General features: G+C 43.3%; 1 protein-coding gene across 3 annotated transcripts in view; it reads left to right on the top strand.

The window, feature by feature from the left end:
- abca5 (ATP-binding cassette, sub-family A (ABC1), member 5) overlaps nt 1-12,636 on the top strand; it is a 32,393-nt gene that overhangs the window by 8,646 nt on the left and 11,111 nt on the right. For all 3 annotated transcript variants that reach the window (XM_041973532.1, XM_041973531.1, XM_041973533.1), the window contains exons 8-21: nt 446-634; nt 2,158-2,305; nt 2,396-2,573; nt 5,321-5,379; nt 5,473-5,759; nt 6,715-6,834; nt 6,921-7,059; nt 8,287-8,377; nt 10,546-10,685; nt 10,797-10,916; nt 11,019-11,220; nt 11,987-12,153; nt 12,256-12,383; nt 12,477-12,614. In XM_041973532.1, coding sequence (XP_041829466.1) covers nt 446-634; nt 2,158-2,305; nt 2,396-2,573; nt 5,321-5,379; nt 5,473-5,759; nt 6,715-6,834; nt 6,921-7,059; nt 8,287-8,377; nt 10,546-10,685; nt 10,797-10,916; nt 11,019-11,220; nt 11,987-12,153; nt 12,256-12,383; nt 12,477-12,614 — 2,106 coding nt within the window. The remainder of the gene's footprint in view (nt 1-445; nt 635-2,157; nt 2,306-2,395; nt 2,574-5,320; nt 5,380-5,472; nt 5,760-6,714; nt 6,835-6,920; nt 7,060-8,286; nt 8,378-10,545; nt 10,686-10,796; nt 10,917-11,018; nt 11,221-11,986; nt 12,154-12,255; nt 12,384-12,476; nt 12,615-12,636) is intronic.

Below are 12,636 nucleotides of genomic sequence, written 5' to 3'. Positions count from 1 at the left end.
AAAACATTTCATCAGGCTTCGGTCCATCTGGAATTTATCAAGTTTCCTCAAACAAAAGGTTTTGCTGGCCTTTCTAGCAAAGCATCACAGTTTATATGAAGCTTCAACTTATCATCAGTTCTAGTGTGAAGTTGTATCTGGTCACCAGTTTAACTGGCTGCTTACTAATAACACCACGCTGGGGATGGAGATGCTCGACTAAAACCAGTTACTATGAAGTCCAGTAAAACCAGTGATTAATTACTGTGGCCTTACATCCAATAAAAACAAAATAAAATAAAAATGAACTTTACTGGTTTTAATTTATTTACAAAAGTTAGCTGAAAATCAGCTTAAAAGATGATTTCTAACAAATGAAAAGATGAGCCAGTTTAGCCTTCCCCTAAACTGGTTGTTGCTGGAGTTACGACAGCTTCCATCTCCTGCTGTAATTTCTCTTCCTCAGATCTTCTTCTCCTTCATGCTGACTCCGCTGTTTAAGAAGCCCAAGTTTGCCAGCACCGTGGGCTCCATGCTGACGGTGGTGTTCGGCTGCCTGTCGCTGTTCACCGTGCTGATGAAGGACTTCCCACAGCCGCTGGTCTGGCTTCTCTGCCTGCTCTCCCCCACCGCCTTCTCCATCGGGATCGCCCAGGTTACCGTCACACCTTCACCATCCACCCTCACCCTGACTGTACATACGCTTGAGGACAAAAACTTTAACTCACCTCCGAAATTTAAAGTTTACTTCAATTTCTTTCAAAGTGCCTTTTTTAAAACACACTAGTTGTCTTTAGAAAGTATAGATTATTGGAAAAATGACCAGAGTCAGTGTTATTAGCCCTTTAACTTTTAGAAATCTGAGCCATGTTCAGTTATTTTTGAAAAGTTTTTATTTTTCCATCCTCAAAACAATGTTTCCCCATACTTCTTTTTGGTTTCTGTTCTTTTGGCATCAGTTTATCTATTTGATCTGATAATAATTTGGTCACTTTTAACTTTATTTATTGACAAAAAGCACGAAGATTCAATTCCAATACACACACACACACACACACACACACACACACACATATATACATATACATATATATATATATATATATATATATATATATATATATATATATATATATATTTCCCCAAAAACTCAAATTCTAATTTTTGTGACAAATGTAACTTAATCTTTTAAATTCCAGCTTCTGTTCAGTGTTTCTGCAGAAATCTATTTCTGACATGAGATATTTACATTTAATGTAAATATGAGGGCTCTATATTCTAACCAGGACGTAAAGTTGGGATCTGAACGGCTTCATTTACCAACTACAAGATGCAACCTGCAGCAAAACACTGAAGTTTCTACTTTAGAACAGGTTTCTACTTGGTCTAAACAGTCTGATGTTATTGAGATGCAGCTGAACAAGCTGAATCTACGCCATTGGAGGAATTCCTGAGTCGTATTTCGGTTTAAAATGGATCTAATATTCCATTAACATCAACACGTTATCTGATATGTGGACTTTAAGAAGATTTAGAGCGACTCCGCTCAGTAAAACCGTCTTTATTCACTTCATCTGGACATTTCTCCAGTTGGCCCGTTTTCTGTCCTCTGGGTTTCGGTCATTTCTGGAAAATGAGTCCATGATGAGGTCTGAAGACGTGACCACAGCTGAGTGTAGCTGCCACATGATGTTTAGATGACTGAAGACAAGACGTAAGACTGAACTGGACTCTCATCAAAGTGGAAGGAAATATGAAGAAAGAAGGATATTTGTAGATCTTAGAAGAAAAACCTGAAGCAGTTGGCAGCAGAAACAGATCTGGATCGGGGTCTGGGTCTGGATCGTTTCTTTGTCTTTCATCACAACAACAATCTAGAACAACCTCCAGAAGACCAAAGTGAACGACTGGTCTGCAGGAAAGACATGAATCCCGTCATAAACCTGAACAGAAGGCGAATTTAAACGCCAGAAGACATCAGATCGGGAGGAAGTTGAGAGATTTTCCAAAGAGGAGTGGACTGGGGTTCCTCAGGAGACGAGTTGTTATCCAGCCCAAAGGATGCACAGCTGGCTGTTAGCATGAGGGAGGGGGTCCTTTTGACCCGGGTAGTTTTTGGGGTTATTTCTGTGTTCAAAGTAGAATAATGCAAGTTGACGTTGAGTATCCATGTATTAGGTTGTTTACCTGGAGGCTCAGGGAGACGGGGCTGTGTTTTCCTCCTTGGCTAACGGTCCTCATCCGCTCTACGTCCCCCTGGTCATGCTGGTTTTGGACTGCATCCTTTACCTGCTGCTGGCCGTCTACTTGGACCAGGTGTTGCCTGGTAAGTACAAAACTAGTTTTCCTTCCTTTCGATCAAGTATACATGAGTGGTTGTCATTTGTGGTATTTAATAAAAGTGTCTGATTTGTAGGTGAGTTTGGAATAAAGAGATCTTTGGTTTACTTCCTGAAGCCGTCCTATTGGTCCAAACGCAGTAAGCGTTACGTTGAAGTCAGCTCGGTGTACGACACCGAGCTGAACGGCGCTCCCTGTGGGGACGAGTCTGTCGAGCCCGTTTCCCCAGAGTTCAGAGGGAAAGAAGCCATCCGGTAAAAGTCCAGACTCTTTTTCTTTTTAAATTACATAATTATGTCTTTAAATATATTTCACCGTTTCAGACAAAGTTTAGGTCGTAGATGTTTGTTTTTACCTCGACATGTTTCGACTGTTTTCAGTTCTCGGGGTAATAGCCAGGCACTGGTCCACCCCAAGAACGACGTACCACAGAAAATTAAACATAAAATAGGAAATACTGTGCAGGTCATGCAGAAAAACATCAGGGAGGTCATCCAGCAAAAGACACAGCAGGACAGTTCTTAAGCACTCAAAAAGAAACTGCAGAACAAGAACAATTAAAATCAGCATTATGGGATAAATACAAACCAGACAACCTCATCAATGCTCAAGTCATCGCAGCAGAGACACACAAACGATGGATGAAGGACTGGCTGGAAAGCGGGCCACGGACACCATCAACCAGGATGAGGAGCCATCAGGCAGCTGGGGGCCAACCTGGCAGGTCTGGCAGATGTTCCACACCTGGAAAACACAGCTGATACACCGTACAGCTGTCAGATGATGCTGCTGAGTATAGATTTGAAGTGGAAACTGAAGTTTAAAGCCTTGCAACAAGCAAACCGCAAAGTAGTGCGATTAGTTTTCAGGTTTCACACCTGCAGCATCCACTCCTTCCTGTGCAACAGCCATTTAGGGTGAGCAAATGTCCTCTTTTACCCGGACATGTCCTCTTTTTAAGAGTAAAAATGTCTTTGCCACACTCGCTTTTTGTCATCCACTCAGCTGGTGAGGAGGAGGAAGGAGAGAAGTTTATTTCTGTAGCACAACTCAACAGCAGGATGCTTTACAGAATACAGGAAACGTCATTTAACATTAAAAACTAAAGAAATGGGAAAAAGAACATTGGATTAAAAGAGTATTAAAATTTGATCAAGTAAAAAAATTCAAGCTTAAAAGAAACGGATTCAGATCTGGACTTTCTTAAGTAGTAAGAGGAAGAGGAGGCAGCTGCAGCAGGAGGAGTAACTGGGTGTTGGTGTAAAACTGAAGGGAAGCTCAGCTCCCAGCCATCTGCCATGTCCTTGGGCAAATGCTTCACTTCACCCTCCTGGCCTCCATGTCAGCGTCACTGGTGTATGAATGTTTCACACTGGCTGCCATGTTTCCGGCGTTCTGCCCGGGGCAGCTGTGGCTACGCATGTAGCTTAGCATCACCAGGTATGACCGAGGAGTGAATGAGTGAAGGATCCAGTGTAAACGCTTTGAGTTCTAAACAAAGTGCAATATAAACCAAAACGACTATTTTTATAAAGGCAACATTACTGAGAGGAGTCTCCGATAACGTGTTGATGTTAATAGAATACTGGATCCATTTTAAACCGAAAACGACTCAGAAATTCCTCCAGTGACGTAGATTCAGCTCGTTCAGCTCTCTGATGGACATGAAGTCCTCAGCATCAGCACCTCCCAGGGAGAGTTTAGAAACCAGGATTTGTCTGATTTCCGGCTGGATGAAGACACATGTTGTCCCACATGGTTGGAGGGCGGTCAGCTGGATGTGTGGTCCAGAGATCACCGGTGGAAACCAGACCAATAACATCAGACGAAGTAGAAACCTGTTCCAGCTAGCATCCTGTAGCCGGTAAATGACCGTTTATGTCTCAGCTTTATGTCCTGGTTAGAACAGTTAGTACTAGTATGTTATTGCTGCCACCTGGAGCTAATCCAGCGTGCACATGCCTGCCCGCTGTTGCCTGTTGGGAGTGGCCAGAACTGACACTCCTCCACCTCCTCCCCCTGGTTGGCCCATCACTCGTGCTGTCATCACCCCGGAAATAAAAGCCTGCTGTGTCTCTTCATTCACTGGCAACAGGCGGTTTTCCGTCGGCTCGTTGGACTTGTGGTTGTGTGCCTGGTCGTGTTTAGTCGGTGGTAATTGGTGTAGATAGATGAGTTATTCTGCAGTGTTAGTCTGGGTTTGCCTTTTGTTTAGAGTACTGACTGGTAGTCTTGTTTTCTTTTCTAGCTGGTGAAACGAGCAGACTTTTGGCTGCTCTCTAAGTTGTTTTGTGTACAGCTTCAGGATTACAGTTATTTTGTTTAGTTAATTTAAAACTGGTAAAAGTTAGTGTGTCGGGCTAGTTTAGTGTGATCATAGTCGTATGTAGAGTTTTTCTTGTTCACCACTGTTGATTAGTCTTGGTTTTGTTTCAGCTGGCTGTTTTTGGTTTTATTTAGTTTTTCTTTGAGCAGCTTCGCTAACCCCAGCACTCGTCATTGTATGTTCAACCTCAAAACAATAAAACTACTCGCTTCCGTTATCAGTCCACAGCTCTTTTCTTTTGTTACGCCTTCTCATACCCCTGCAGTGGGCCATGACCTAGTAGTAGTAACCTTTATTTGAATTCGGGTGAGCCAGTTGAAAACCTGTTCTCATTTACATTGAAGACCAGGCTGCTTCATATTTACACGTAATTATCCTCCATCTCATATTAGAAGTTTGTTTCTGTATGAACGCTGAATTTAAAAGATTAAATTCATCAGAAAAATGTCAGATTTTTTATATGTTCGTATCGCTCAGGCCTGGTCTGAGGAAGACGTCTGCAGTCGAAACACGTTGAGGTGAAAACTAACATGCATGAGCTGAACTTTGTCTGGAAGAAGAAATGGTGGAAAAGGGCTGCACGATGTGTGATTCAGCAGAGGAAATAATTTCCCATGTCGGGCAAAATGACCCCAAAAGCCATGAAACATCTGTTTCTGACCCTCTCTCCTACAGCATCAACAACATCAGGAAAGTGTACAAAGACAAGGACAACATGGTGGAGGCTCTGAGGGGTGAGCAGCGAGTTACAGATGAGGTGTTTCTCATTCAGACCATCCAGAACTTTCTGATGCATTTTCGTGATGTTGTTTCTTCTCACTGCTCAGGCTTGACTTTTGACATCTACGAGGGCCAGATTACGGCTCTGCTGGGACACAGCGGGGCTGGAAAGTCCACTCTCATGAACATCCTGTGTGGAATCTGCCCTCCCACGAATGGCTCGGCCGCCATATTTGGCTCCCCTGTTGCAGAGATTGCAGATGCGTCGGAGATGAAGCAGCTGGTGGGAATCTGCCCTCAGTTCAACATCATCTTTGATGTGCTCACTGTGGAGGAGCATCTCAGGATATTTGCTGCCATCAAAGGGATTCCACCGGCAGACGTTGACGCTGAGGTGATGCAAGGATCGAAATGGTGGCTTTATTATAGAATAAAACTTTTTATTTAAATAGGGATGATGCACTTTAAAATAGTTTTAATTTAAAAATGCAGCTGATGTGCAGAGTTTATAGCTCTAGCTGGTTTTCAGCTCCTGTCCTGGTCGTGCCCGTCAGTGTGCCTGGAAACAGGTTCTGGAGCTATTAAGATGGGTTATGCCAACATTTGAAAATTAATTTGAGCAAACAAAGATTAGCAAAGCTCTCAAAGTTACGCAGAAACATTGAAATATGATTTCTGATGAGCATTTGAAATGTTCTGTCGACATAAGACGTGGGTCTTTGATTTATCAAAGCCTCAATGCAGCGACCTCATGTATTTCTTTACTTTGAAAAATGATTTTAAATGTCACTGGTTGGTTCCTGGTTTCTGAGAAACACATGGAAACAGTCTTTTTTTAAGTTAAGTACAGGATTATGTTGCAGCCATTGATCACCCCTGTGGCTCGTTAGCACATTAGCAGCATTGCTAGGTGACTCAGCCGGAGCATTTCTAACCACATCATCCACATAAAGCTGGAAACTGGCTGCCGGGCAACTTTAAGCAAATTATTCATTAAACAAGACTAAATCAGAATCAGAAAACTTTGTTAGTTAGGCCGTTAACTCCTGTGTGGAGTTTGTTCTCTCCGTGTATGCGTGGGTTCTCTCTGGTTCTCCGGCTTCCTCCCACCGTCCAAACACATGACGTCAGATTAACTGGCCACTCTACAGTCCCCCTAGGAGGGAGTGGTTGTTGGTCTCTCTTATGGACTGGTACCTGTCCAGGTGTACCAGCCTGTTAACCACACCCCCTGGCCCGTGACCCTGCGTTGGAATAAGATTGTATAAGAAATGGATGGATGAATTTTAAAGATTCATTCAGAAACTCTTGAAGATCCGTGTTAATCTGTTGGTCTGTTTCGCTGGCAGGTCACCAAGGTGCTGAAGGATCTGGACCTGGAGAAGATCATGACGGCTCAGGCTAAGAACCTGAGCGGGGGTCAGAAGAGGAAGCTCTCTGTGGGCATCGCCATTCTTGGAGATCCCAAGGTATGTGGCTACTCGGAATGTTGGTGTTAATATTTGTGTCGGCGTGGAGAGCAGCTCAGTAATTCAACGTGTGTTTTTTCTGCCAGATTCTGCTCCTGGACGAGCCCACAGCCGGCATGGACCCTTGCTCCAGACACCAGGTCTGGTCTTTGCTGAAGAGCCGGCGAGCCGGGCGAGTCATTGTGCTCAGCACACACTACATGGACGAGGCAGACATCCTCGCTGGTATGAATGTGGTCCAAGCAGGAAACGAGCTTCATAAGTCTTAAAGCTGGTAGGCCCGCCTCGGTTTGGATAAGTGGACACCAATGCATCGTGGGAGATAGTTTGGGTCATCAGGCTTGTGTTTGACTGCAATAAACAAGGTTTTATCAATATTCAGCTTTTCAGCTCTGCTGGTGGAACTTGTTAAGGACCCATAAGCTGCATTTATTTTAGACTTCAGTTCACTAAACCGGTGAAGGCGTTAAAGTTTCCTTAAAGTATCATCTACCACTCAAAACACTGGCTCATCCATAGCCTTAAAATGTTTATGGAAAATATCTAAAGCTTTGTTCCTACTTACTAAAATTAAACTGGTACACAAAAGACTTAAATGACCAAAATGGGAGAAATGTTGGGCTGTGTGCGGATGGTGTGTAGCGTAGTACATGAAGGAAGAGCGTTTCAGGCAGGAAACCTGCAGGCGTGATGCCGTCTGACGAGCGTCTGCAGGCGGATCTGTTCCCTGCAGCTTCGTGGTTTAAGGATTATTCCGGTCAGTTATCGATAAACGATTGATGCGCCTCTTTTACCCGCTGCTGTGATGACGTTTTATTTAAATGAGATGAATTAGAGGATGCGCTTCTTTACTGTGTGTGTGTGTCGGGGGTGTGTGTGTCAGGATTCAGCTTCTCTAAACACGAAGAATAAACTTTAATTCATTAACGTTTGTAACAGAAATAAAATCCTAACAGTCGTTCAAACTCGATCTTTATTAAAGACAAAAGAAGTTTTCACAAGTTGTTGGAGAACCTTTTTTTAATTGTGTGTTAGTTTATTTTATGCTTTTCTTATTTTGTATTCGCTTTTATTTTACCTTTAATTTATTGAATTTAATTTTCATATTTTATATTGTCTTCATTTATTTTAGTAACTTGTTTTGTTTCTTATTTTTCTGATAATTAGATGTTTTTGTCTTTTATTATTTTTGCTTTATTTTATGCTTTTCTTATTTAAATTATTTTTTTCTTATTTTGTTTTCCATTTTATTTTACTTTTTGTTTTATGCTCATTTAATTTTATTTTATAATTTGTCTTGTTTTATTTTGTTGATTTACTTTTTTATTGTTTTGTTTTGTGAATGTTTTTTATTTTCTCATTGTATTTAGTCTAACTTGATTTATTTTATATTTTATTTGCCTGATCTGCTGTAATTGTTTATAAAAAGGCGACTCGTTTTTTCCCTTTTAGATCGTAAAGCTGTGATTTCTCAGGGGCAGCTCAAGTGCGTCGGCTCTTCGCTGTATCTCAAGCTAAAGTGTGGCGTTGGATATCATCTGAGGCAAGTAACCCTTTAACCACATTCGTTTATGAAGCAGCTGATGAAATGTTTTCATTTTGGATCATTACTGGGCGGTAAGACCGACATTATATATCGCTGTGTTTTCCATGTATGACTGTTCGGCACATTTTCACTGACTGAGAGAAGAATTACGGCAGAACTCAAGCCGACAGGACGGTTCGCCGTCGTCTTCCATTTTACCAGAGGATGACGAGGGTGCTGATCTTAGTTTCAGACATTCTTGGTTCTCTGAAGCACGTTAGCAGCTAAGGTGGTGCAGCAGATTTTACCCGGACGTCATCTTCAGTAACCAGTTGTTTGGTCCACGTCCACCTTTTAAAACCAAACTGTATCTGTTATCTCCAGACAACAGATACAGCTTCAGCTTCACCTTCTCAATTTTCTCCGTTCATTTTCACTGCTCAGCATCTCCAGTAACACAGCTGGTCTGCTGCAGGTTTAGTGGTGCAGCGGTGAAAAAGGTCCCCCCTCAAACACAGCTGGTCTGCTGCAGGTTTAGTGGTGCAGCGGTGAAAAAGGTCCCCCCTCAAACACAGCTGCTCTGCTGCAGGTTTAGTGGTGCAGCGGTGAAAAAGGTCCCCCCTCAAACACAGCTGCTCTGCTGCAGGTTTAGTGGTGCAGCGGTGAAAAAGGTCCCCCCTCAAACACAGCTGCTCTGCTGCAGGTTTAGTGGTGCAGCGGTGAAAAAGGTCCCCCCTCAAACACAGCTGCTCTGCTGCAGGTTTAGTGGTGCAGCGGTGAAAAAGGTCCCCCCTCAAACACAGCTGCTCTGGTCGAATCCCAAATGGAACACTTGAGCACTCCTGCACTCACGGGCGCGCTCCCGCGAGGGGCTCGAGGGTTCAGTGGTATTCCAATTGGAATTGTGTGAGTGATCAAGGGATGATGGCGGACATTTTTGAGCCCTTTCTGCCCCCTTTCCATAAGTCAGCATCGATGCCAACTTTCGCTAAGGAATTACCCATAAATCACTGCGATGTCACGTGAAACACGGAGTTTACCGAGAGAAGCCGACGTGTGAAACATGTTCTTCAGTATTGTGGCGCTGGGTCGTTACCCAGCAACCCATGTGCATAAACATTAAACAGGTTAACCCTATATTTCTTCTTTAAGTTTTCCCATTTCTTTGCAGCCTGGCTGGGGGTCACAACCTTCTGCAGACCCATTTCTGCAATGATAACACTATACACATACGCACACAGACACAAATGCTGCTCATCAACACTGGTTTTCTTTTGTTTTCAGCCCATTTACTTTTATATGGATTACAAGAACTCAACACTTACTCAAATCCTTGTAAGGACGCGTTGCGGAAGCCCGTAAATAGCGCTTCATGTTTTATCCTGAGACAAATTAATTTTTTGGTTTGGTCTTCAGACCCTGTTGATGGAGATATTACGTTGTTATTAGCCACATTCTTTCAGACATTCATGACAATAAATCATGGCTGCAGTGTTTTATACTTACAGACAAATCGTCGCTGCAGCAACTTCTCTTCTGTCATTTTTTTTTTTTTTTTTAAAGAATTGTAATCCTCTCGTTTTGGCGTCTCTCTCCTTGCAGTGCAGGTCTCAAAGTGCTGTCCCAATCCTATTTAAAGCATTTCGAGCCCTTGTGGCCTGTCACCCTCGACTCCTCATGCAGGTGATGTCATTTAGTCATCAGGGGCTCAGGGCGAGTGCTCAAGTTTTCGGTTTGGGATTGGGGGTCTGCTGCAGGTTTAGTGGTGCAGCGGTGAAAAAGGTCCCCCCTCAAACACAGCTGCTCTGCTGCAGGTTTAGTGGTGCAGCGGTGAAAAAGGTCCCCCCTCAAACACAGCTGCTCTGCTGCAGGTTTAGTGGTGCAGCGGTTAAAAAGGTCCCCCCTCAAACTCAGCTGCTCTGCTGCAGGTTTAGTGGTGCAGCGGTGAAAAAGGTCCCCCCTCAAACACAGCTGCTCTGCTGCAGGTTTAGTGGTGCAGCGGTGAAAAAGGTCCCCCCTCAAACACAGCTGCTCTGCTGCAGGTTTAGTGGTGCAGCAGTGAAAATGGTCCCCCCGTTTTAACTGCTACACCACGTTTCCAGCATTGTGGGTGTGTATACCGTTTTTATTCAAACTCTGCAATCTTGATGATTTTAACCGTGTCTATGATTTTTCCTCCTTTGCAGAATGTCCATCAGAGAGCACTGTGATGCTGAAATGATCACATCTTTGATCCAACACCACGTCCCCAAAGCCAAGTTGTCCCGGCAGCGCGAGGCAGAGCTGACGTTCACTCTGCCTTTTGAGAGCATGGACACGTTTCCAGGTTCGATCACGCTGTCTCATTAAAGAAGAAATGGTTTCACTGCTCTCACGTTTCTAGTCTTCTAATTCGCGTGACAATAACAACCATATATGATATATTTGTCCTTCATAGGCTTGTTCTCTCAGCTTGACTGTCAGCCAGAGCTGGGAATAATTAACTATGGGGTTTCCATGACAACACTAGAAGACGTTTTCCTGCGTTTGGAGGCAGAAGCTGAGGTGGATCAAGCTGGTGAGCGAGTTAATAAAACCTTGCTTTAGTGTTGTTGGACTTGTGAAATCCAGACGTGCTCCTGGTCATCGGTGTGGACATCGGTGTGTCTCCTGTCTCCAGACTACAGCGTGTTTAATCGGGAGCAGACCGAGGACGAGTATGACAACGCCTCTCTGGATGACACCGACCAGCGGCTGCTCACGTTCTCAGACAGCAAGTCGGATGTGGTGTCGGGTCACGCTCTGTGGCGGCAGCAGTTCAGCGCCGTGGCCTGGCTGCACATGCTCAACATGCGCAGGGAGTGGAAGGCCTTCGTTTACACGTGGGTGGACTAAAGACGCCGTTTCAGACGTTATCAGCAAAACGCCTGGGTGGTGTTAAAAGCTTTGGCTCCCTGATGGGAAATTATTACTTCTGACCGGTGTGATTGATCAGCCGGATCAAAGCGAGCAGCAGTTAACAGTACCTGTTCATTTCCAGCATGATTAGCTGATGTCATTCATGTTTTTAAATGAAGTTTCCATCATTTTGGGTGGCTGGGAAAATATTGGCTTTGTTGTATTATTCATTTTTGTTTAGTATTAATTTTTATAATTTATTACCCTGTCAAATCATTTAGAATAAAAATGCCCCTTCCACAAGAAAAAAATCAAACCTACCATCAAATTAGTCCAGACTAATATTTTTTCTGCTTTTTTGGGTTAAATCATTTAATCAACTTGAACAAATGATCAAATATTGAATAATTATTAGGATTTAAACCCTTTAAATGCCAGTGCGATTACAAGGTGAAAAGACAAAGCATGATTTATTTTTATACACAAATTAGGTATGTCTATTTTTTTTTATTTTTTAAAGAAACCTGTTGTTGATAGGTGAAGATTGTAGGTTAGTGTTTCACCTATTCAAGGGAGATTTGACAAATAAAGGGAAATACCTCCTTTTCATGTTTTTCTTTTTTTTTGTCATTAATTAATTAGACTTATAATAATAATAATAATAAATAAGACTTATAGTTTGAAAATGATGTGAGCGATGTCTACATGCCTGTCACATCCCGGCCTGAAAGGATTCTTCTCCGTTTGCAGTCTCGTCTTGTTCCTGCTGTTTGTCGCTGCCGTCTTCGTTGTGTCTCTGGCCACCGGAAACATCCAGATCCACTCTCCAGATCGTCAGTTTTTGCCCATTTACCTTCTCAAAAAGAACCAGGCGGCCCGGAGATATGCCTCAAGCCTCCTGGTTAAGAACTCTTCAGGCGAGTCACGAGTGAAAGTTGATGTTTTTCACCCTGTAGGATATTTTAACCGGATCACCCGGCTGTTAAAAACTCTGACACACTTTTTCTTTTGCTCACCAGACTCTGATATTTCTGACTTCATCCACAACCTGGAATCTCAGGATATCAAGGTGGAGCTGATGAAGCACACCGACTACATGGCGATAGCGCCTCACAGCGCCGCCATCAACGTGTCAGGATCCAGCAAGGTCGTCGTGAAATTCATCCCGATGTGAATTTAGGCTCTGAATTAAGCCCCTGAGCTTTTTGTGATAACTCGTTTTGTTGCTGTGTGCTTACAGGGTTTTAAATACAGCATCGCCTTTAACAGCACCACAGTTCACTCTTTACCGATGGCCGTCAATATTCTGAGTAATGCTCTTCTCAGAGGTCTGAACGGCACCGGGCAGATCCGGACCTGGACCAAGCCCTTTGATTATGTACGTATGCAGTCAGAAGGTA

Source organism: Melanotaenia boesemani, chromosome 21, assembly GCF_017639745.1.
Source record: "Melanotaenia boesemani isolate fMelBoe1 chromosome 21, fMelBoe1.pri, whole genome shotgun sequence".
NCBI classification, from domain to species: Eukaryota; Metazoa; Chordata; class Actinopteri; order Atheriniformes; family Melanotaeniidae; genus Melanotaenia; species Melanotaenia boesemani.
Note: the sequence above shows the minus strand (reverse complement) of the source record. Positions and strands in the feature narration are given on the sequence as shown.